The sequence below is a fragment of the Chiloscyllium plagiosum genome, chromosome 7 (genome assembly GCF_004010195.1).
Source record: "Chiloscyllium plagiosum isolate BGI_BamShark_2017 chromosome 7, ASM401019v2, whole genome shotgun sequence".
Taxonomy (NCBI): domain Eukaryota; kingdom Metazoa; phylum Chordata; class Chondrichthyes; order Orectolobiformes; family Hemiscylliidae; genus Chiloscyllium; species Chiloscyllium plagiosum.
Window position 1 is genome coordinate 66323374 of NC_057716.1, and position 26957 is coordinate 66350330.

The 26957-nt window shown below is 38.4% G+C and overlaps 1 protein-coding gene across 1 annotated transcript in view; it reads right to left on the minus strand.

Moving 5' to 3' along the window:
- Positions 1-1238: 1238 nt before the first annotated feature.
- heg1 (heart development protein with EGF-like domains 1) overlaps positions 1239-26957 on the minus strand; it is a 77265-nt gene continuing 51546 nt past the window's right edge. Inside the window, exons 4-13 of the mRNA XM_043693960.1 lie at positions 24930-25052; positions 23491-23576; positions 19177-19235; positions 18895-19052; positions 16528-16662; positions 14928-14970; positions 14792-14829; positions 12237-12324; positions 8231-8408; positions 1239-6098 (exon numbers count right to left, since the gene is read on the minus strand). Coding sequence (XP_043549895.1) covers positions 5955-6098; positions 8231-8408; positions 12237-12324; positions 14792-14829; positions 14928-14970; positions 16528-16662; positions 18895-19052; positions 19177-19235; positions 23491-23576; positions 24930-25052 — 1052 coding nt within the window. The 3' untranslated portion in view covers positions 1239-5954. The remainder of the gene's footprint in view (positions 6099-8230; positions 8409-12236; positions 12325-14791; positions 14830-14927; positions 14971-16527; positions 16663-18894; positions 19053-19176; positions 19236-23490; positions 23577-24929; positions 25053-26957) is intronic.

Here is a 26957-nt window from a genome sequence, read left to right on the forward strand (position 1 = left end):
GGAGGAAACCCACGCAGACACGGGGAGAATGTGCAAACTCCACACAGTCAGTCGCCTGAGGCGGGAATTGAACCCAGGTCTCTGACGCTGTGAGGCAGCAGTGCTAACCACTGTGCCACCGTGCCGCCCACAAATGTGATGTTGCTGACACTCATTTATTCAGCCACCTCTATCCAAGCCTGCTACAAAATTACCTTGGAGATCTTTCTGATGAACTGAGAAACAGCTCATTACTCTTTTTCCCCTGACTTCCTCCAATAGATCCTTCAGCATGACATCTCCTAGAGGAAAGCTTGCCAGTCGAGTTGAAGAATTTCCTCAAGGCAAGGCCATCAACTCTACTAGTGAGCTAGCTGTCTCTACATCATTCCATTGATATCTTCCAGAAAGAAGGATCACAATGCTTTAAGAAGTGCATTCCTACTTTAACAAAACACTTTGCTTCCAGAAATTGCATAACATGAATCATCGGGATGTGTATTGCCGACATGATCTAAGGGGAAATTTTTTAAACAAGGCTGAGGGTAACTTAGGCTGGCCTTTGCACTCGTGATATCATATATTGTCTACTGTAGATTAAAATTGGGCTTGAAAATGTTTCATCATGTCAGGGCACAGAGGAAGTTTTATTAATATATGTCAAGTAATCTTGAACTGCTCTTTATCGCAGTTTCATTATCATAAAATGACATTCTGTAACATCATATTTGAATAGGCTTTTGACCTCCAATCAATTATTTTAAAATTTCAGGAACTTATGTTCATTAGATCCTCATATATTGTTTCACTTCATGATCATGAGGAAAACCTTCTGGAGAACTAGTGAGCTACAAAGTTCAAAGTTGAATTACAATTGAGTGACACACCTAAGATTCACACGTATCCTGCATGAAACACCTCTAGACATCATTACCAACTATTTCTGATATCATTGTATGGTTTCAAAGTGCAGTATAAAGTTTAAAATTGAGGCATACTTCCACAATTAATATGTAATTTTACATTTCTATACAACATCATACAGTTCTTCATCTAAATGGTTTAGATAAATTTCACAACATTTCTATCAATTTACATAGGCATGACATAATACTGTTTTGTAGTTGTGTTATATTGAATTATTGCTCTTTGAAGACTTTGAGAATCTTGTGAAACATAGAGTCATAGAGATGTACAGCACAGAAATAGATCCTTCGTCCAACCCGTCCATGCCGACCAGATACCCTAACGTAATCCAGTCCCATTTGCCAGCACTTGGCCCATATTCCTCTAAATCCTTCATAATCATATATCCATCCAGATGCCTTTTACATAAACATACTAAAGCCACTCAGTCTCTCAGCAGTGAGCACACTGAGATGGTAGCTGGCAAAAATTATTTTTACAAAGTGTCTCTGTCCACGTCTTCATTTCTGTTGATTCATGCAGGGCAACTGCACTCATGTGAATGATTCTGATTGAATAACTGTTCAATTTTGGCACCATCAGGTGACAGCCCTATCCAAACTTTACACAGTCATTCAAACACACACTTTTTACAGTCGTCATTTTCAGTCTTCACAGCCCTAGGATGTTAAAGCAAATTGTGCAGCCCCTGAAGATGTTGTAGCTGAATCATATAGTGCAGCACACCCCAAAGGGCTTATTTTAATCATTTTCACTGATAAGGAGTTAGACAGCGACTTTATGCTGATCAATGGGAAGGGAGATCAAGGACAATGTAAAATGGATATCCAATCTCCCATTGCCCAATTTCTACAGAAAACTGGAAATTGAAATGGGCACCCTTTGCAAGGAGTAGTGACCACCAGGCAGATTGTGACTTTCCCCACTTTGTAACTGGGAAATAAAAATGATGATTCTAATTTTGAAACTTTTTTTCACATGCCAATTCATAATGCAATTTTACTAACAGTTGAAACAATTTTTATGGTTATTTGCAGTGGCTGTAGAAAAGAGAACAATTATCTGGACAAGTATTTTATTTTTCTGCAATGTGAAACTGACTAGAACGCCAGTTTCTGAAAGTCTTTTGGAAAAACAAATATTCATTTTCTAAATACTTTAAGCTGTAAATTTAGTTCACTTCAAACCAAGTATTAAATACATAGATATCTGCTGTCAATCAGGAACACAGAAAAAAAAAGCAACAATAACTTAGACAGAAACAACAATAAAAACTTGTTGGGTTCACATGACGTTTCCAGTGTTGAATCAAACCACTAACTGCGCGGGTAGTTGCAAAAGTCTTAAAACACAAAGCTGGCTGGTTTGTTCTCATAAAGAACTGCGGATGCTGGAGATCTGAAGCATACAAAACCAGAAATTGTTGGAGGGATTCAGCAGGTCTGGCAGCATCAATGGAGGGAAAATAAGGTTAATATGTTGAATCCAGTGGTTCCAATGGTCACTCCAAGGGACTTGACACATTAACTCTGTTTTCTCTCCACATTTGTTTTCATGCTGGCTATCAGAAACTAACACATAATCATTGGAAAAAAAGAATTAAAACAGATTTTGCAATAACTTAGGGCAGGCAAGTGGAATGTTAGATTTTCCTGTAACATCAGCTGGGCCTCCACTGAGCACATACTTTCACAAGGTGTTCCTACATGTGAGAAGTTTTATCTTTGGTGCAGCCACCTTAGAATAGCTCCTGGTCATCCAATGCAAGATTTGGCACTATAAATAAGTACCAAAAGAAATTTAACCTTTAAGAAGTTTGGAGGCAGCCAAGATGTGAAGCTTAATCAGTTTTGACTGTTTTGTGGCTCAGATGCTGAACCCTTATGAAAGAATAAAGCTACCCTAAGCTTCCAAAATGACAAAAATATCTTCAATTACTGAGGCATCTTCATTTTAGTACTGCAAAATTAACTGCTAAAATCACTCTCTAAACTTTTACATCTGCATCCAAGTCAAAACATACTTTCTATTATTCATATTATTTTATACTGGGAGAACTTCCAATTTGTTTCAAAGCACGCAACACTTTCATATCAAAGCTACAAAAATTATCGTCTTTCCAATTCTAACAACTCATTTTAAAACAATAAAAATTGAATGCTCTAAGAATTGAGCTGGACATGCCATCAAATCTGCTCTGCAATACTAACTTTTTGATGCAAATGTAACATTATGCATAATTGTTATTTTATGTAATGGTTTTGACTACCTAATGGAATGAACATTTTTAATATATTGGCACGTCTGAGAGAGAAGGAAGGCATTGACGTCAATTCTCACCTTCATTCTGCCATTTTTGGCTTATCTACTACAATCTCACCATGATGTAGCACTCAGCACCTGATCTGTAGCAACAAAAGTTACTGGAAGCAAATTTTCAATGTTACAGCAAAAGCTCCCAGGATAAAGATAACATATTTTCTATCACTCTTAGCTCTTTTGGTCACATCCCATAAGAATTATGCATATCTAACTGAATTGTGTATGAGCTATGCCACTACTGATGATCACTTCCAGCTCATTGTGAAGAAACTGCAGATGTAAAGAAATCAACAGAGGAAATTAGCATGAGAGAAGCTCTCTTTTAGTAAGTTAATTATTGTTAGTAAGTAAATCCGTAAAATGACATTGGGGAAAGCAATTCTTTGGTAAAACCTAAATACTAAAAGTTATCCACTATAGGTTCGCCGAAAGGAATTTACAATTATCTAAGCTACTGGTGTTTTCCGAAAGTATTATGAACACAAAATACAGATGATACAAGCTAGGATTTGATGAGTTTCATGCTAATAAGATAAAATACAGTAAAGCAAAATATACATAGATGGATCAAATAATGAAATAATTAAATGTAGGGATTTTAATGGAAACGCCTTTAAAACTAAGAAGTTTTAAAAAAGGACAGGGACTTGACTTAAAAGAGATCAGTGTCACCAATTTAGCTGGTATCAAAAGGATTTATATTTTTTATATAACAAGGTCAATACACTTTACAGGATGTTTATCTGCAGTAAGTCCACTCAAGTCATTCTGTTGATTACGCTCACAGTTAATAATTAACTAATTGAATCTCAATTTCAACGTTTTAAATGGGTGTTTTACATTCACTGCTACAATAGCAGAGGAACAAAATTAAAAAAATGAAAGAGATAATTTTTTTTGTTTAAAAAAAGGCATCTGTAGCCTTCACTTCAATGTAGATTGGTAACCTACTTGATTATAGCTATGATTGATCTTAAAGACAAAGTTAAGTTGTCACATTAATTACAAGCATCAGCACAATATCAGGAAAGATTAATAAAGTTGCCTGATTCTCTATGGAAAGTTACTAAATTGAAATGTAAAAGATTATACATGGTGAGAATTTACTTTCCAAAGGAAAGCTTTCATTAAGCAAGAATGTCATGCCGAACTTGTTTTCCCAGAGGTATTGAGTATTTATGAATAATTGTAAATGCCCAGGGAAATACCTTTAAAAGGTTCAGAAGACAGCTAGGTCCCTTTCTTAAGAAAGAAGAAAACAAGAGATTTATGAGTGAATGTGTCCAGTAAAATCAATTGAGATCAATCAAAGTGACAACCAGAAAGATGGTCAACATTCCAAAGATTGAGAAAATCTTATTATAAGCAATTTCACAGGCACCATTCACAAAAGATTACTTAGTACACAAAGAGAAATAAGAAAAATATGTTAAGGCAGAAAGCAGATTGGTTAGGGTGTACAGGTGAAGCCTAATTTTTAAACAAAAAAAGACTGACTCCAAAAAAGACTGTGCTGAATATAGAATGTGAGGAGCTTAAGCATTTGTCAAAGCGAATACTGCCCATTAAGTGGTGCAAACATCTTGAGCTGGAAGAAGGCAAGAAGACATAGGCCCAAGTCATCCCATTCTAAGCCACAACTTCTTTGTTTTATGGAGCGTAGTCATAAAAAAAATCATTGATTAAAAAAGTCAAAAGTGCTAGTCACAAAACCTGTTATCACTTCCTAAAAAGATCTTTCCTTCTCAACATTTGAGTAGCAGAGTTGCTGGGGTGTGTAAAACAAAATAAATATATATGGTCAATACTGGAAAAAGCCACAAGTAATATATAATCATTTCATACATATGGATTAATCTGGACCATCTATTGTGGTACAGCTGTAAATCATACTTGTAGAGGTAACAACATAGATTCTCAACGGAAATGAAGCAACATTTTCATTGGTTTGCAAGGAGAGGGTATGAAAGAAACTGGAAACTTCTGGATTTAATTGCAGTATAGAAAACCTACTGAGAATAATAAACAGAACACAGCATGTTGTGCTCTGGGTGGAATGTTTAAACCATTAAAAAAATTCTATTCGCACTTCCCACAGTATCAGAAATGGTCTCTTTAGCTCGTTTTACAGGCTGGAAGAACTAGCAAAGGAATCAATGGAGAGAAAAGGAATGCCATGCGAACAAACACCACAGATACGCAGAGGGATCCAAAAAGGTTTCACATCAGATATTAATGTTTCCAGCATGAATAAGGCCTGAGTCCTGATAATTAGCAATGCTCCAATTCACCTGAGCAATATGACAGCACCAGGCCAGAAATGTTAACAGTTTCCAGTCTTCTACAAATTCATCAGTTAGTGTTTCTTTTATCTGTGCGATATTATCAATTTGCCAGTCTGAAAATACTGTAATTATTTATAAGTTATTGACAAACTAGAAAAACAAACCACAAAAACACACAATTACTCAATGTACAAGTGTCCATTTGTAAGCAAAGTCTTTGTATGCTGATGCAAATAAAACTATTCAGTACAGCTGATCAGGTCCATCACTTGTCCATCAGTGTGATCTACAGTAGCTGCTGTGAACAGTACGCTGCACTCAACATTTCCTTCACCATAAATGCTCAGAATGCAATTGTTTTGCAGTAATTCCTCATTTTACTTTTGCTTCATTGGTCCCATATTCTTTCTGACACAAAAATAAATCTCTGTTTTAACTTGGCTAAAAATAGTCTCTTCTCCTTGATTCTTCACTGCTGAAAGATGGATTGTATTGTCCAGTGTAGATGCAAGAGTAACGTGATCCTGGTAGACCACTGTAAGGATGCAAACCATTCCGCTCCACTTCTGAACCTCTTAAACCAGACTGTGGAAAAAGTATGAAAGCAATAAGCACTTCAAAGAGGACATTTGTATTTGCTACGGAGACAAGTTAACAAAACAAGATTTAAAATTGAATGCCAAACAAGTTGGCTTTCTATTTGCAGCTGTTAGTAAGATCTGCAGAAAATATACTTGTTGTAAATATATTGTTGTAAATTGAAAGCCAGCAGAGTTCTGGATCCAAAACAGAATTTTCCCAAAATTCAAAAGCTATCCAGAATTTGTTTAAGAACATAAGAATGACTCTTTGATTAAGCCTAATCCATGATTAAATTCAATCATTTTCAACAATATTTTTCCACTCGCTCCCAATATCTTTGATTCTCCACTGGAACAAAAATCTATCCAGCTGACATATATTCAATATGGAGCACTCACAAACCTGTGGTGTAGATAATTCAAAAGACTCTCAATCCTTTAAGTGAAGAATTTCGTAAGTCTGTCCAAAATGCTTGATGTCCCATGCTGAAGTGGTATCCTTGCATTCTAATTTCCCCACCCGACTCATATCTCTCCTGACAAGACATTTCTGAATTTTATTTGTTTCAGCTGAGATCTGCTCTCATTTTTCTGAATAGGCCCAATTTAATTAGGTCCTCATCATGGAATCATCATTTCCGTTCAAGAATGAATCTGGCGGGCCTTCACTACTGCTGTCCAAATATATTCTTCCTCAGATATGGAAACCAAAATGATACACAGTACTCCACCAATGCCATCATCAAAGCCCTGTTCATTTTCTCAAGACTTATCATTTTTGTACTTCAACCATTTTGTATAAAGACCAACTTATGAATTGCCAGCTGTACTTCTGTGTTAATTTTCTGTGTTCCTTGTACAAGGACACCCAAGTGTCTGTTTCAAGCAACTTTTATGCCTTTTGAATATGTTCTGCTTTTCTGTTCTTTCAACCAATGAGAAGAATGTCACATTTCCCAATATAATGTTCTCTCTTTAATCCTGTTGTTAACTCTCATTTACTGACAGCAAGTTATTGATGTAACTTTATCTTAAACTAAATAAAATGTCAAGTCAATCAAAACCATTTCCCTTTAAAGTCTTCACAGCAATCAGGTAATTACAGTAAGTTTGTGGGCCTTCCCGTCAGCTTGTGCCAAACTACCTCTGCCAGTTAAACATATGGTATGTGACGTTAGTCACTTAAAATCAAGAATAGTTCCTGCTAGAATCAAGGTCAATCATTTATTCACACCTTTGAAAGTTCCCCAAGTTATGCTCTGGGCATTATTGCAACTACGTCATCAAATAGAGCAGGTGATTCACACCCAAATCACATCTCTTGCTGCCCACCTGTCACCTTACACATCACCCAATCATGTGCCATCTTAGCATCATATCCACTTCCTCAACCTGTCCTACCACTCTTCCTATTCACTCATTTATTCATTCATACAATCACCTATTCACAAATATCTACACTGGGCCTATCAACTGTCTTAGAATAGCCCAATGCTGAAAAGGGGAGAGTGACCAGTCTTCCCCTCAACACTACAGTATTTTGATAGAAACAAGGAATATAGGAGCAGGAGTAGCCTAATTGGCTCTCCAAGCCTTCTCTAACATTCAATATAATCATGGGTGATCATCCAATGCAGTACCCTGTTCCAATTTTCTCCCTATATCCTTTGATCCCTTTAGAGTGAAGAACTGTAGCTATATCTTTCTTGAAATTCTTCAATGTTTTGGCCTCAACAGTTTCTACTGGCAGAGAATTTCATAGGCTCACAACATTCTGGGTGAAGAAATTCCTCCTTACTCTGTGCTAAAATATCTACTCCTTATTCTTAAACTGTGACCCCTGCTTTTGGACTCCCTGGTCATCAGGAACATCCTTCATGTATCTCTCCTTTCTAATCCTGTTAGAAGTTTTCCATAAATTCTTCATGCGCTCTGCATTTCTGGGGAGCCCAGACTCAGAAGACCTCAGCCAGAAACGTGAAGGAGCATTGGAGAAGGCAAAGGTGGAAGTGCAGTAACAACCTAGCAATGGTTGCAGAAGATCCAGGCTACTGATTAATTTTGGTATTGTATTGGTGCTCATTTTCCATCCCTAATATAAAATAATCCAAATTTTTATTCTGGGGTGATACTTACTGAATAGTACACATCAGTCATCTGCAAAAGGTTTTTTGTGCTTCCATTCTCCTGCATCTCTATTGTTTCCCGACCCCACTCCACAGATATCCGGGGATTTTTGGGGAACTCAGCATATGGTGATCGCTGAAAATCGGCACTCTTGAAGATTAATTTGCTGATATCATTCTTGTCTCTCCTGAGAAAAAGTAAATGTAGAATGAAAAATGTGGTCACAATGATAGCATTCAAACAGAGCAAAGATTTGGGAAATAACAGATAACGTATGGAATGAACTTCGAGATGAAGTGATGATTGCAGGTACAGTTAGAACATTTAAAAGACATTTAGATAAGTATACGAATAAGACATGATTGAAGGATATGGGCCATGTACAGGCACGTGGGTCTAGTTTAGTTTGGGATTATGGTTAGCATGGATTGGTTGGATCATGGAGTCTGTTTCCATGCTGTATGACTCTATGACTCCATAAATCTGATAATGCTCTTCTTCAGAACAACAAACATCCCAGAACAAGCTGCAAAGACAAGAACAGGCTGACATCCTCGGACTTATGGGGGAGGAATGGAGTGATTGGAAGGACGTTGACCAGGTAGATCTCATTGAGTACGAGTTCACTGATTAGGGGTGTTGACCTGAGCCAGTCAGGGAGCTCTGACTGACAGATGTATTCAGGGATCTCAAAGAGTCTCCTCATTCCAGGGACTGGTTCTGAACTGCCATATACTGTGCATGTGTAAATAAAGGGTGACTTGGTGATGGGATACTGGTCTCTTTGCAATTATTTCATTGTTTTATTTGTTTTCTTGCTAGTTTATTGCCGATGGTACTGCTCAGTTTGAGATAAGAATACAATTTTAATATTTAGCTGCTAACGCTCCTTGTTCCTTATAGGCTACTGGTATGGTAATTCCTTTGGAGCAGTTGTCAATTATTGAAGATTCCTCCATATCAGCAGCTGCTTGAATTGTCACCTTAGTTTCAGAACATATTTTCTGGAATATTTCAATGATAGAATGCCTAGAAGATGGAACTTTTCTTTCTTGAATCTTTTCATGGATGTGTGTGTTTCTAGCAACATTTGTTGTTCATCCTAAACTGCCCTTGAACTGAGTAGCTTGCTGGCACTTCAAAGGCAGTTAAGAGTCAACTACATTGCTATGGGTGTGAATTCACATGTGGGTCAGACCAGGGTGGGTGGCAGATTTGCTTCCCTCAAGGGCATAAATTAACTAGATGGGATTTTACAGGAATGACAGTTTCATGGTCACATTACTAAGGCTGGCTTTCAATTCCAGATTTACTAAGTGAATTGCAATTCCACCACCATCAAATTGCAATTTGATGTCACATCCCAGCAACATTAGCCTGGGTCTTACCACTACGCCACTGTCTTGCCCCAATGAGATTTCCTCTTATTTAGTCAACTTGCTTTCAATTGTAATTTGTTGGTCATTTACAGAATGGTCATGTTACACAGATCCTTGCACTGGAGAAAGTTGAAGGTTAGCACTATAAATCAGTGTTCTGAAGGATTTATAATACTATTCTGAAACAGTTTGAGCACTGAAATTGATTCCACAGTACTCATCAGAATTTTAACTATTCTATTCAACTGATTTTGACAGCCAATTCTTTTTAATAACCTCTCATAATATTAGGCAAAGCAATGTGGAAACTTTCTGCACTGTCATGATACTGGTTGGTGGTTCTCAAATAAAAACAATGTGCTGAAGAAACTCAGCAGATCTTGCAGCAATTATGAAGACAGAAAAACTGAGTTAACATTTCAAAGCCATTTAGATGAGAATATATAAGGTATAGTTAGTAGGTTTGCAGATGCCACCAAAATTGGTGGTATAGTCAACAGTGAAGTTGGTTATCTAAGATTACAATGAGATCTTGATCAATTGGGTCAATGCACTGAAGGGTAGCAGATGGTATTTAATTTGCATACATGCAAGGTATTGCATTTCAGTAAAACAAACAAGGACAGGAATTATACAATTAAAGTTATAGCCTTAGGTAGTATTGTTGAACAGAGAGACCTAGGGGTTCAGGCACATAATTCTTTGAAGTCTGTGTCACATTTAGACATGGTGGTTAAGAAGGCATTTGGCATGCTTGCCTTCATTGGTCAGACCTTTGAGTATGGAGTTAGGATGTCATGTTGAGGTTGCACAATATGTTGGTGAGGCACCTTTTGGAGTATTGTGTTCAATTCTGGTCACCATGATAAAGGAAGGATATTATTAAGCAGGAGAGGGTTCAGACGAGATTTACCAAGATGTTGCCAGGAATGGAGGCTGAATAGGCTGGAACTTTTATCACTGGAGCATAAGAGTTGGAAGGATGATCTTTTAGAGGTCTATAAAATGATGACGGGTATAGATAGGGTGAATGGCAGGTGGCGTTTCCCTAGGTTTGGAGATTTCAAGAGTAGGGAGCATATTTTTGAGGTGATGGGAGAAAGATTTTAGAAAGACATGAGGGTCAATTCTGCTTACACAAAGAGTGGTTCATATGTGGAATCAACTTCCAAAGGAAGTGACAGATGCAGGCACAGCTACAACATTTAAAATACATTTGGATAAATACGTCAATAACAAATGTTTGGAGGAATATGGGCCAAGTGCAGGTAGGTGAGATTAGTTTAGATTGGAATCATGGTCAGCATGGACTGTTGGACCAAGAGGTCTGCTTATGTGCTGTATGACTCTATGACTCTCGACAAATCTGAGATGACTCTTTTTCAGAACAACAGAACCACTCTGAAGAAGAGTCAAATCTGACTTGAAACGTTAATTCTGTTTCTCTATCCACAGAATCTGCCAGACCTGCTGATTTTCTCGAGCACTTTCTGTTTCTATTTCAAATCTCTAGCATTCTTAATACTTTGCTTTTGTTTGAGTGTTTTACACAGTCTGGCCTGTAGACCTCTGGCAGTCTACAGATGTGTGCAAAACACAAGTCACTGAAGGCAACCCAACAGTTGAGGTGACATGCAAGAACAGGCCAGAATTCTCATCCTCACAAAACAACATGACTTCACAGAACTAGACTGGGTCTTGTGTGTGCACAGCACAAGTCATCATAATAGCCAGCAACAAGAATATTTTAAAGGAAAATATGTATTTCTTGTTATGTAAGGAAGTGAAAAGTTATCATGTGTTGCCAGGAATATATATTTAAGGTTACATTCAGATCAGCTGTGATCTTATGAAATTAGAGACAAAATAACTGTAGATGCTGGAATCCTAAGCAGACAAGCAGGAGGCTGGAGGAACACAGCAAGCCAGGAAGCATCAGGAGATGGAGAAGGATTGGGTTATACCTGAAACGTTGTCTTCTCCACCTCGTAATGCTGCCTGGCTTGCTGTGTTCCTTCAGCCTCATGATGATCTTATCGAATGACAGAGTGGGCTTGAGAGCTGAATGTATTTCTGCTCCTAATTTATGTGTTCATATTTGCAGTATATGCATAAAAACGTCAATTGATTCTTGTACGAATTAATGAGTTACGTTTCATTTTTAATTTTACAAAACATTCCATGTAAGTTTAACAATCTAGTTGCAATACCGCAGCAAAATATTTAGAGTTCCAACAAGTTCCATTAAATCTGATGAGATTTTTGTAGTGCCAAGTTAAAACTAGCGAGGTCCGACTGGTAGCAACACTTGCTCTACCTAAGTAGTCCACAGATAAAAGTGTTTGAGAGCAACTGAAAACACTACTAGTGTTATGAAAATACAGGTATATTTCAGGCTATGTTCAAAGCTGTAGCACAAATGGAAAATTCCAATGACTATGCAAACAACATATTTATTGCTCTTATCATGGGAAAATCTAAAGTGTACTGTGGCCTTATTCTGAATTCCACATATAATTTTATGTACATATTTACAAGCCATCCTGTACAAATATTCCAACAAATTGCAACTGCTCACATTACCAGGCTGTGACACAAACAGTCGATCAGAGCAAAGGTTGATCCCCAGTACACACCTGCAACATGTGATAGTTAATGCAATTCCCAAGATAAGGAGCAAGCCTCCTCCAGCTGCAGCAATCACCACAGTGATGAGCTTGTAAGCTTAAAAAAAGATAAGAAAATGAAATGAATTAAAAAGAAAATAGCATTTTATTTTTCCTAATCTTTAATGCACCAAACTCAACCAATTTAACATCAACATTTCACAAATGTGTTAGATTTCCTATGTTTATAATTTGTGAAACAGAAGGTCATTATGTATCTCAGTTGGGATTAACTACTGACGTCAGCCCTTTTGAGTTTTCTCATTTTTCTTCATCACTGATGTGAATGCTTGATTTGATCAATTGAAACTAAAGGCATGACATGTTTATCCCTAATTCGAAGCAAAGCAGTTAAAACTGTCATGTAAAACATGGAAGGTGCACTGAAATTGATAATTCAGAGCTGCCTGCAGAATGCTAAATGGTGCACAACCAAGGACTGAAAATAGTTCACCACGACCATCCCCAGGGCAATTAGGGATGGGCAACAAAGTACAGACTTAGCTAGCAACAGGCCCATCCCCAGAACAAATGATTTTTTAAATAAGTTCTTCTGAACAGCCTAAAGATGCTGCGGCCTGCTAGGTGTATCAATATAACGTAGCATGTGGCGAAGGCCTGTGCAGTCAATCTATGCTAGATTCATTTAAACCAGCATTCCTTCTAAACAGCACAGCCAAATGGCTGCTCTGAGGGCCAGCGCAGGGTGGCATGCTTGGCAGGGCAAAGCTGTTCGCAGCATGGACATGCTGCATACAGGCCTCAGAGAAGGTGCAGAAGAAAGCTAAAAAGTTTACGAAAATATTGATTTCTGCCCCACACAATCATGTCTCTTGCACAATGCCATAACGACACTACTCACTGATCATCAGCTACATATAAAAGATAACAATCTCTGTTGAGTTCTTTTTTTGAATGGGGTTACTTCGGTAATTGTAGTTGTTATTTTGTTGTACCCCATTTCCTGACTTCTCAGTGAAACTGCAGTCGAATTTGGACCAAATAGCACCAGCAGGTGCTCTACCAGACAAACTTCTTTATTTGCATATTTTAGAAGGAAAGCAATCTGATAACTGGTGAATTACTGGGCAAGCATGTTTAAGTGTTTAAGATGTTAAACATAAGGCAAATTAATTTATATAAAACACATGTCAAAACATATTTTAATTGATCCTTTACAATTCTGAAGGCAAACCTATTTGTAGAAACAGTGCCGAAGTTCAACCGTGGTCTTTGCATAAAAATGTAGACGTTACTATTCTTGTCAAGACTGTGAATTTGTCTCCCCCTTGTGGTCAGACCAGTGAGCTGTAACAAAACATGTTGAAACACTAAGGACGAAAAACCTGAGTCCACATCCAGGGTTGCTGCCATCCATCATTGACACCTCCATCACCAAAGCTGTGTTCTCTCCAACCAGTGAAAATTACACGCATGTAGTGGAGGACACAAAAGAGAAATGAAAACTTTTATTTGTGGGGTGATTCGCTTCTATATGCCACAAAAAGCACCAGGACCTGTATAAGTCCCAGCAGCAATACCTTAAATATTCATTCTCCCCAATATTGTTGCATAGTAGGCAAAGTAGCAGTACCATCTACAATATACATGGCAGCAAATTAGCAAGCCTTCTTCAATTACTCCTTCCTAACCCATGACTTCTCCCACCTCGAAAAACAAGTGATGCAGATCATATAATTAGAAAATCCCTACAGTGTTCAAGCAGGCCATCAAATCTACACCAACCTTCCAAAGAGCATCCCACGCAGACCCACAAACCTACCCTGTCCCTGTGACCCTGCATTTCCCATGGCTAATCCGCCTAGCCTGCGTATCCCTGGACACTATGGACAATTCTGCATGGCCAATCCACCTAATCTGCATATCTTTGGATTGAGAGAGGAAGCTGGAGCACCCAGAGGAAACCCATGCAGACATGGGAAAAATGTGCAAACTCCACACAAACAGTCAACCGAGGGTGGATTCGAACCTGGATCCCTTGCACTGTGAGGCACAATGAGCCACAAATACAATAGAACACCACCATATCAGGTTCCTCTCCAAGTCACCACACCACCCTGACTCAGAACTATATCCACTTTCCTTCACTGTGGTTGGGTCGTAATTCTGGAACTTGCTCCGTAATAGCATTGTGGATGTCCCTACATCAGACATCCTGCAACAGTTCATAAATGTGGCTCATCATTACTTTCCCCAGGGGAATTGGGGATGGACAGTAAATACTAGCCTTGCCAATGCTGCTCATATCCTATTAAAAAATGTTACCCAAATCACGGCATTAACAGAAAGCTAATGAAAAAAAGGTAGGAGTCAATCTATTTCCTATTTATAATGTCAATCTTTTGGGAGGTTCACATCAACATTGACATTTTATATGAATAATTTATGTCCCATGGTTCCTCACTATGTTCATTAATGTATCATGAATGCCATAGCTGGAGCAACTGAACAGTGGTGTCTCATTTCACGTTATACAAAACATTAAAGAAAACCTGGTTACTTACGATTTTTGCAGTTGAATCCTCCAAATCCGAACATACAACTGTGAGTTACAACAAAGAGAAATCAATATAATTTTTCACCAGATAATGATTTGTTAAATTTGTGATCAAGGCTAGGATAATTTTGCAATCTACTTACGGAGCACAAGTTCCATTCTCTAATTTGTAGCCATCATCGCATGCTGAAATTAAAAAATAAAAGTGACTGTATGCCACTACCAAAACATTAAAATGATTTCCATATCTTCATTCCTGCAGGTTAGCAGCAGGAATGGACCATACCCTCTGTGGAAACCCATTCTGCCATTCATTATGATCATGGTTCATCTTGTGCTTCAAATCCACCTTCCTGCCCACTCCCCATATCTCTGGACTCACACAGGGAATAAAACTCAGTCTATTGCAGCCTTAAATGTATTCAGCACTCGAGCATCCACAATCCTCTTGGGGGGAGAATTGCAAAGATTCACAATATTTTGAGTGAAGAAATGTCTCTGTGCTAAATGATTGGCCCTTTTTCTTGTGAGTGACCCCTCAAGGTTTAGATGTACCAACCAGTGGAAAAAATCTCCCAGCATCCAACCAACAAGCCCCTTCAGGAACTTGTATGATCAATTTGGTCAGCTGTCATTCCTCGAAACTCTGAAGAAGCTAGGCCCAACTTATTCAGCCTCTCTCACCCCATGCACCAATTCAATGTGTCTTCAATTTACTGCCTCTAATACAAGTATATTGTTCCTTAAAGTGAAGACCCAAAATGCACAGAGTATTCAAGGTCTGATACTACCAAAACCCTGTACAATTGCATAAGGCTATTGTTGTATTCCAGCGCCCTTGTGATAAATGACAATATGCCTTATGCCTTTCTAATTGCTTTCTGTAACTGCACGCTAGTATTTATTATTCATCCCTAATTCCCCTGGAGAAAATAGTTGTGAGCCACATTTTTGAACCGTTGCAGCCTGTCTGCTGCAGGGCCAAAGTCAGAAGTCACATAACACAATAGTCCAACAGATTTATTTGAAACCACAAGATTTGGGGTACAGTTCCTTTAAATAAACCGGTTGGACTACAACCTAGTGTTGTGTGACTTCTGACTTTGTCCACTCTAGTCCAATACCTCCATTATCTCCACATCATGTTGTAGGATTGTCCACAATGCATTCCTGGTACATACATGCCCACAATCTCTCAGGGCATCAATATTTGCAAATCTTACACATATTAAAACATGTTCTGCTTTTCCATTCTTACAGAGAAAGAGATTAGCTTCATTTCCGCACATTATATTTCATCTGCCATTGTGTTGCCCGCCCACTTAACCTGTCTGTATGTCATTGCACCCTCTCTGTGTCTTCCTTACAGCTTACCTTTCTGCCTAGATTTTTAAATATTTTCTAATCAACCAGTTAAGAAATGCATTGATACCTATTGCACTCATTTGGAGCAAATGGGACTTGAACCAGGGTTTTCTGGTTCAGATTTAGGGGTTTCAAAAACCCCTAAATCTACTGCATTTCAAAAACCCTTGTCTGGCTGTTTCGCATTTTAGCTATTTTTCCATCAACCTGTTCAGATATGCTATACACTCCTCTGGAACAGGTGAAAGTTTAATCCAGCCCTCCTAGCTTAGAGGTAGGGACCCTATCATTGGGCCACAATAGCCCTTCCCCTCGCTTTTATCATCATAAAACATAGCGAATAGTCATTGTTGCAGTTCAACTGTTAGCATAACACACCTCGACATGAAGGATCCATGGTGGTATATTTGAAGTAACCATCTTTACACTGGCAGTCTGCAATCCCATCATGATCAAAGCATTCTGCAGTTGCATTGTCACATTCAGGCACTTTCAAGCTACATAATTTTTCAGCTGTGAATGAAAAATAGTATTTAATTAGTAATCCATATTTAGTTTCAATCTCCAAATTCTACTTGTCAATTTCAATGGATTGTATTTGTTAATTTCAAATCTCCACTTTTTTAAAAGGGATTCACGGATCCCGAATACAACAAATCTATTAAAATCAAAGATGGTAATTAAAGCAAATAATCTCTAACTGTACAAAGTTAAAAATCACACAACACCAGAATATAGTCCAACAGGTTTAATTGGAAGCACTAGCTTTCGGAACACTGCTCCTTCATTAGGTGGTTTGTGTCCTCCACTATCACCTGATGAAGGAGCGTCGCTCCGAAAGTTAGTGCTTCCAATTAAACCTGTTGGACTATAACCTGGTGTTGAGTGATTTCTAACTTTGTACACCCCAATCCAACACTGGCATCTCCAAATCAATCTCTAACTGAACATAGTAATAGAAATTATAAATTAATTGCACAGATTAATCATTAGAATCATAAAGACAAGTTTATTATTAATTAATGAAGGTTAAAATACAGGGTGACATCTTACATACCAACAATAGCAAATACGCATAACATTCCTGGATACCTCAATTCTATAACTCAACACTATTATAGTATTAATCAATACTATAACTCAATACTTGTGAAACAGCCCCATCTTTTATTTTTCATTCTGTAAATTATTCAACACACTGTAAGGATGGAAAAATGACATCTTACATTAAAATGGCAATACTTCTTGAGTGACCTGATGCATAAGAATTTTAAATTGTAGGTTTGTGGCAGGAAGCAATCTTAATACATTCTTGTTTTGGTAGCTTTGAAAGAGGATTAACTTGACTTAACAGAAAGCATTAAACAGTGCATAGGCATCAGTCTGAGTTTAACCCAGCACGCAGTAAAATTCTGAAACAATGTTAAAAATTGCAAAACTAGCTCTGAAGAGGAGTCTCTGGACCCAAAATGTTAACTGTTCTTTCTCTCATCAGATGTTTCCTGACCTGCTGAGTTGTCCATTAATTACTGCTTTTGTTTCAGATTTCTAGCATCTGTAGTCCTTTGCATTATTATAGTGGAGTAAAATTCTACTATTTTAGCCCATCAACGAGAGATGTGATGAACAATTACAGAGCCCAAACCTAAGTGTATGTAATTTGTGGTTTTATTCATGTTACATGGTACAAAATGTTATAGTTAAAGAGATCAAAATGATGGCTGTAGTGGGAAGTAGAAATTTCATGCTGTTGTGGCAGGCAAGTAAGTTGAGGTTAAATTCAAGATGTATGATTAACCAGTACACAGCCTGAAGCTGGCTCATACTATTGCCACCCTGGAAATACAAATAATCATGGATTCCAAAATAGCTCTATAAGATTTCCAGCTTCATTGCCAGGCTAAGTATCAACATGATGAATACAAAAAAGTCCTCTTGTTCAAAAAGGAGAGTTTTCAGAAAGGTATTGGATGAATAACTGAAGAGAGAACAAAAATGCATAGCTATGAAGAAAGGGTCCCATTGCTTGAGTGGCTGTTAGAGAGCACTGCACAAGCTTGACAGTCTGAATGGTTTCCTCCTATGCTATAACCATTCTATCATTTTTTTATTACACTGTTAATTCGGAGAAGCTGTTGTCTGTTGTCCTTGGAAGAGAGAAAACGCTATAAGAATATTCAAAACCATGAGGTGTTTAGATGGGGTAAATTGGGAAAAACGGAAAACCTATTTCCATTGAAAGAAGGCTCAGAACCAAAGGATACAGATTTATGTAATTGGTAAAAAAAAAAGCAACAGCAACATGAGGAAACCTTTTTATTTTGGAACCAGGGAGATAGAATCTGGAATACACTGCCTAAGAGTGTGACAGAGACAGATTCAATTATGGTTTTCAAATGGGAATTAAATAATCATTTAAAGAGAAAGTATTTGGAAGGCTATAGAGAAATTGCAGCTTTAGGAACGAAGAAGGTTGTTCCTTTGGAATGGCACTCCAAAAGCTAGTGCTTCGACATAAACTTGTTGGATTATAACCTGGTGTTGTATGATTTTTAACTTTCTCCACCCCAGTCTAACACCAGCACCTGCAAGTCTGTGTTGAAGTATAGGAAGTAGTTATCAGTGGTTTACATCTATTGGATTAAATTAGTACTTAATCTATTGTTAGGTCATCACAACTAAAAAGCAGAAGATTGATTGTATTGACTGTAACAGTGGCTACATGAAAGGCTGTTTTGTTTTTACCTTTATATGATAGCTGATAATTCATAACAAACTGGCAGCTTCCAGTCTTAGATCTGCAACGCTCAATGTAATTTTGCACACTACTCAGTACCTCAGGTCCTGTCACATTGGCTGGGAGTACAAACATGTTCAAGACAGACACACTGTCTTCAGTCTCACTGCAAACAACATGTTAAATTGTTAGTATTGTCACCCAGTTTAGTTAAAGTTCATCAGATATTTATGTGATTATTAAGTTACATTGGGGCTTTCACCAATTCAATACAATTTGTTTTATCTTACCTTAAATCTGCAATAACAGATGTGTAGTATCCATTTAAAGAAAAGAGAGATGCATTAACCTATGGTAAAAGAAACAAAACATATGTAATACCTAATAGCTATACTTGTTTTAAAAAACCTCTTAACAGGATAGATTCCTGAACCAAACCCAGAGACTATCTCAACTCTAAATGACATTTTCATTGGCTCTTAAATTCAAACACAGAACATGAATTGGCTCCCATTCAGAAAAATGTTATCCTTGGACCCAAGCTTCGTAATGATTTAAAGCTGTCGACTTCTCCAAGTTTATTGTAATCCCTCCAGAGCAACCCTTTATCCACCTCTTCCACTAAAACAGACTAAAGTGTGGTGACTGATAGTGCAAATAGGAAAGCATGTACAAGACTGAATTATCCATCAATTTCTCAGCTCCGGTCATTCTATTGACAGAGGGATCCTTACAGAAAAAAACCAAATTCAGTCAAACAATTCAGAGATGTAAGTTCTATTTCAGTTTATTAATTTGATTCACTGCAGTGAGGGTTTACACTGCTTCCCACTGTACTTTTGATCATGTGCACAAGTCACTTTAATGAGTTGAATTAGTTTGGACTATCAGCAGACACACCCTGCAAAGGAACCTGCAGCAGTGAGGCATTTCAATAAAGCCCAAGCCCAGGTTGAGCAAGTTGGGAGCATTATCTGTCCGAGGGATAGACCATTATCAAATTAAAAGCAAAGCCTGCACAATGTTCAACATCATTCACAGCTGCTCAAACAATTAAGCAGTCTATGGCGAAGTGCAACAAGACCTGGACAATGTCCAGCCTTGGGTTGCTACATGGCAAGTAACATTTGCACCATTCAGGTGCCACACAATGACTATCTCCAACATGAGAGAATCCAACTATTGACTCTTGACATAGGTGTAATTACCATCACTCAAACTCCTACGATTAGCATCCTAGGGGTAATGATTGACCAGAAACTGAACTGGCCTGGACATATAAATACTGTGGCTACAAGAGCAGATCAGTGGCTAGGAATCCTACAAGTAACTGACCACCTGACTTCCCAAAGTCCATCCACTGTCAACAAAACACAAATCAGGACTGTGATAAAATACTCCCCACTTGCCTGGACGAGTGCAGCTTTCAAGCAACTCTCAAATGTTAAACAGTGCAGTTAAGTCTCAAGACACTTGGCACATCCAGGACAAAGACTGCTTAATTAGAAACACATCCAGAAACATTTACCACCACCACCACCAGCACTCAGTAGCAGCAGTGTGTACTATCTACACTGCAGGGATTCAATGAGGGTCCTCAGGCAGCACCTTCCAAGGCCATGACCACAATAATCTAGAAAGACAAGCATATACATGGGAATACCACCATCTACAAGTTTCCCTCTAGGCCATTCACCATGTTGACTTGGAAACATGTTGCCATTTCTTCAGTGTCACTGAGTCAAAATCTTGGAACTCCCTCTGTTACTGCATTTCGATATGGATTCCTTCTGTACCTGACAAGTCGTGAACGATGCTGATCACTGTGCAATCATCAACAAACACTCCTACTTCTGAATTTCTGATGGGGGGAACAGCACTGTGGGTCTACCTACACCAAATAGACTGCAGGGGTTCAAGAAGGCAGCTCACCACCAAATTGCCAGGGCAACCAGGGAAGGGTATAAATACTGGCCCATCCAGCAATATTCCAATCCCACGGACAAATAACCTAAAAAAAGGTTGCAAATCAGAGGGAATGGCCTCAAGTTAGACAGTCAGAGATCAGGAGGTGCGCCAACAAAATGGTGCCAATCAAGTCAGGTTGAAAACTTTAAAATCAATCTCACAACGTTCAACAGGATTACAGCCCAATTAACCTATCAAAGTTAAAGCAGTAGGCAACTAATGTTGGCCTAGCCAGCATCACCATCCTACATTGCTGTAGAAAGCAAGGCCATCACTGACCTTTGGGCCCAGTTGTTTTGGTGGTGACAAATTGTTGATGAGGAGCATTCTGAAAGCTCGTGAATGAAAAAATAACCAAAAACGAAAGAAGAGTCAGTGGACCCAAAATGCTAATACTGCATTCTCTCCACAGACACTTCCAGACCTACTGTGTTTAACCAGCAATTTCTGTTTCTATTTCTGAACTTTAAACAGAGACTCACAGTACTCTGATCTCCTTTCAAACATGGATGCTATCAACCTGCTGATATTATGATGGGTGGCTACTCCTAAAATATGTTAAAGACTCAGCATGTGAATATGTCAGAGCAGCAATGTTGCCGGGGCAAAGCCGAATAGGGGAAGTGCTCCATAAGTTCATTGCCGTCCTTTGAAATAAAATAAAGTTCACGGTCACTGTTGTTTGCACAGCTGTTGGCAGGCTAAGGCCATGTGCCCAATGAGGTTTGCAGTTCACCCTCATGAGGACACACACATCAACAACCACCTTCAACAGATGCAGCCTTCGGCAGTACTACTGCTCTGACATAGCGAGGAGGTTTTGAGTCTTCAGCACAGTGAGCATAACACCCTCACGTTCTCCCTGCCCTTGGGCATCACCTCTGTGTCTATCTGCACCAAGGCACTGCAGGTGTTGCTGGCAGAATGCTCCTCATCAACTATTTGTCACCACCAAAACAACTGGGCCCAAAGGTCAGTGATGGCCTTGCTTGCTACCAGCAATGTAGGAATGACTGCCTGGTACCCTTGCTTTGCCCAAACTTACCCTTGCACAAATGCCTCTGTGCCTCCACATGAAATACTGAGAGCTCTGATCAGGTAGTGACCACTGTGTGCCAATGCACGAGCTCTTCTCTGCACATTCCACCACATATGCAACAACAGGAACTGCCTCACTCTATAATTTCTCCCTGATGTCCTATTCAATCATCATATTTTGCATTGATTGCATTGATAATCTCATTCAGACCTGAAACAGGCTCCCAAATGGTTTGTGGGCTGCATCAAATTGAGACCCAAAACTCTAGCCAAGGCTTCTCCATCAAAATTACTGGGAGTTGCAACATGTTAAGAAAACAATATTATACTTGATACTGTATTTTCCCAGCATATGTAAGTACAACATCATCCCCACCCCACACACACACCATCACCACCACCCTCAAATGCAAATTCAGGTGGTTGGATGTTCATATATTTAAATTCTTGCATACTGAAGTCTCTAGTCCTCACTACTTGTGAATTATGGTACATGTAATTATTCAATAAATTTAATAAAACACCAGAATTTTATTTCCTGTCCTAAAAACAGCTGCAGAATCAATTGACATGAGATGGAGGAATTCTAATCACATGTTTGCTTGCCACAAAGTAATGTTTACTTCATAAGAGCTGGGTCCATTATTTGCATGATTAATCTGCACTGTAATTTAGTAACAAATTTGTACTTTGGTTCGTCTGAGTTATATTAAACAATTGAAATATACCATTTTGTTTGGCATGTACATATGTAGAAGGTTAAGCTAAAATGCCACCGATGTAACAAAAGACAACAATAAATTTCTTCAGATATTTAAAGTTTGAAGAAATCTACATTTGTAGTTCCTCCCCAAGCACTATTTCTTTCATGCAATTTGTATATGAAATTTGCAGTGCCTGTTGCAGGCTGCAATGTTTTAGCCAACTTCATTGCCTCACACCTTTGGTACTTGGCAACATCTTCAACCTCATAACATTTTCCTAAGGTTGGAAAGAACAAGAAAAGCAAAAAAAAAATCAAGTTGGAAAATTATTACATGAAGAATCATCCAAGAAAATTTTGAGACAAAAGCAAACATGAAGACTGTATAAAGACACAAGGGAGACAATACTAACTGATAACTTCTTGCCAAGCTGCTGACAGCATATTTTCAACATGGAGCCAGATGCCATTGCATAATGAGATCAATACTGCACTGAGGCAGGCATGTCATGCTAAATATACCAAACATTGATCACATTTCTGAAGAAGGGCTTTTTCCCAAAACGTCAATTCTCCTGCTCCTTGGATGCTGCCTGACCTGCTGCGCTTTTCCAGCAACACATTTTTCAGCACTGATCACACACATGTAAATGGCGGGCAAACAGCATATTTCCTTTTTTGTTGGTGTTTAACAAATTTATCTTTCATATTTTACAATATTTTAAATAAAGATGGAAAGGTACTTTAGAAGTCAGTGCAAGGGGGAAGCAGATTATGGAGTTATGTATAACCGAGCTAAATAAGAAATGTTAACCAACATTGGTCACTAAATGGAGAAACAAAAATTAAAACCAGAGATTGTTCATATCATCACTGTTTTGCAAGCAAAACTTACCATTTTTAAAATTTCACTTTCTAGATCCTGTATTCTTGACACATGGGATTTATTGCCACTGTAGAAAACACCTGCAAAGGTCCTTGCTATGGAACAATAAAAATAGATTACATTTAACAACTACCTGTGCAAAACTAAAAAAAACAAATTATTCAGATATGGCTTTACTAAACTTCCAATCTTCAGTGCAGCATTGGGAGGTGCTAAGGTGCATTCTATTAGATGTCAAAACAAGTCACACTAGTCTACAAAGATACGCAAACAATTATTCAAAAAAGAAATCAGGAGCTTTTGGCTGGTGTCCTGCCGAACAACTTTTCACTTAAACAACACCACTTAGAAGCATAAGGGCAGCAGATACTTGAGGTCACTATCACCTGCAAGTTCCTCTCCAAGACGCATGACATTCTGACTTGGCAGCATATCGCATTCTTTCATCGCAGCTGGGTCAAAATCCTGGAACTCCCTCCCTAATAGCTCTGTGCCTCTTCGTACATCAAATGAACTGTAGTAGCTCAGCACTACCTGCACAAGAGCAACTAAGAATAGACAATAAATGCTGGCCCAATCAGTGAAGCCCACATTACATGAATGGACTGAAGGCAAAGTTCTCCGATCAGTTTTCCTAGTCGTATAGAGCGCATTTCTATAATCTGTAAATAGCTACAGAAATGCAATAAGCTAGATTTGTTTAAAAACTCTTCTTGTAATACCAGAAAGTGACTACCCTCAGATGCACTAGACCATGTAAGAACCCACACACTTACAAGATACAAGGCAGCACACACTATATAACATAAATCAATCAATTAAAAGCAAAATACTGTGGATGCTGGAAAAGGACGTAAAGATACAAAAAAAAAGAGAACGGTCTCAGGTGAATTCAGGTACTGGAGTTCCTGGAGCTGTTCTCCCACTAAGAGGAGATTTGATACAGGTATCCAAAATAATACACAGTCTGGACAAAATAGACAGGGAGAAAAAAGCTATTTGCAAAACAGCCTAGAATCAGAAGACATTGATACAAGCTGAATGGCAAAACAAATGAAGTGAACATCAGGAAAGTATTTTTACAGATTGAGTGATTAGGATCTGGAATGCCTTACTTGAGAATGCGATGGAGGCAAGTCTAAAAGAGAATTGGATGATTACTTGGAAAAAAAATTCCAGGGCTACTTGGAAGCAGGATTAGATGAGTAGCTCTTACAGACAGGCATTCTGCTGCAAAAATTCTGTGATTTTCTGATTCTCTTATGGTGACATATGTTGCAATTGCAATTCGTGTGGTTGTGCAAATGTTTTGGCTAATGAGGATGGCAGTGGAGAAGTCAGATGGAAGCAAACTTAAGCTTTTTAAAATTCGTTTCTAATGTCTCTTGCATGACAGAAGCTAAGGGCTCCACAAATTGCATCTCCAGACAAACAAATCATTTTCTTACCCAAAGTGCATCTTGTTCCCTTCTCAAGGTAGTAACCGGGGTAACATTTGCAAGTGAAGGAGCCCAAATTATTAATACATTGTGCCCGAGATGGACATGGATTTGAACGACATTCATCCACATCTGCTTACAGAAAAGAACAAATTACAAAGGAAGAATTAAAACTGGATAAGAAGTAACAAAGAAACATAGTTTAAAAAAAGTTTATTTCATTAAGTGACACAATAATACAAAGTAAAATAAGATATGTTAAGTGAACTACATGAAGATGCCATACTATAATTAATTGATCATTTCTAAATTTAGTGATGACATGAATTTTTATTTGTTTTTATTTCTGTCATGAGGATATGAAGCATTTCCTTTATTCTTCATTTCCTACTAGCATTCTAGACTGTGTTGAAAGTTGGACCAAGTCACTTGCTGCACTACCTGTTGAATGGACAATGACAACATGTACTTAACTGGCACCTTTGATGAAACAGAACATTCCTAAGAACTGCACAACAGCTTTATGAAAACAACATTGGACAGAATCACATTAGGAGATATTAGGGCAAATGACCAAACGGTTAGTCAGAGGTAGGTTTTAAGGAAGAAAGCAAGGGAGAGAGACAGAAAATGGAGTGTAGCTAAAGCTTGTGGTTAGGCAAGTGATAGCATGGATCCTAACAATGGAGCAAGTAAAATCTGGATGCTCAAGAATTGAGAATTAGATGAGCACGGCTATTTCGCAGGATTGTGTGATTTGAGGGAATTACAGATGCATGGACAAGTAAGGCCATGGATGAATTTGAAAACAAGGAATGTTTACATTGAAATATTGCTTGACTTGGTTGTCAATATGAGTGAATACAAGGATGATGAATGAAAATGACTGCGAATAAGGGTAATGGCACCAGGGTTTTGGCTGGTTTCAACTTTACAAAGGTTCTAAGTTGGCAACTGGCTTTGACTGCATTGGTCTAGGAGAAAGTGAGGTCTGCAGAAGCTGGAGATCAGAGTCAAGAGCGTGCTGCTGGAAAAGCACAGCAGGTCAGGCAGCATCCGAGGAGCAGGAGAATCAAAGTTGCGGGCCAGAGCCTTTCATAAGGGGAAAAAAATTAAAATTTAAAATTTAAATTTAATTAAAAATTATTTTTTTTTTAAATGATCCTTGCATTGGTATAGCCAAGTCAATCGGTAGCAACGGTGCTGAAAATAGATTGTCTTGGTGATGGCAGAGATATGCGATCAGAAGCAAATCTGATGGTTAACAATTTGATTCAGGTCAAAATAGTTGCCAGGAAATAAATTGATAGCCATGGAATGGAGTTTGTAATGGGACTAATATCAATGGTTTCGCTCTCCCCAATATTTAACTGGAGTAAGTTGCTGCCCACCCAGTATTGGATGTTGGACAATAGTCTGATAATTCTTCTACTGTTGTTGAATTGAGAGGGAGAGCTGAATGTTGTCAACATGTTGGATGTTGTGAATGAGAGGTAGCACATAGATGAGTAATAGAACACAGAACTGTACAGCACAGGAACAGGCCTTTCAGCCAATTGTGATGCTATTCTAAACCAATCCCACTGGATTATGCACATGGTCCATATCCCTCTCTTCTCTGCCTGTTCATGTGTCGGTCTAAATGCCTCTTAAACTTTGTTATTATATCTGCTTCAACCACCTCCCCAGGCAGTGTGCTCCAGGTATCTACTACCCTCTGTATACAATACTTTCATCATACATCTCCTTTAAACTTTTCCCCTCTGATCTTCAACCTAGGTTGAAACTAGGATGCTTTGCACAGGGACACACATGCAGCTGTTGCAATTACACAAGATGCATCTTATGCCACTTAGCTTGCTTTCTTAATGCTCCCTCATTGTGATAACTGGAGGGCTGCTAGCCTCCGTATAGTTAACATTGCTTTTCCAATGCCTGCTTCACTATTCAAATTGACCATGGCTGATTATTCAGCTCAGCACTTTGTTCCCACTTTCTCCCATGCAGTTTGATCCATTTAGCCTTAAGGGCTCACTG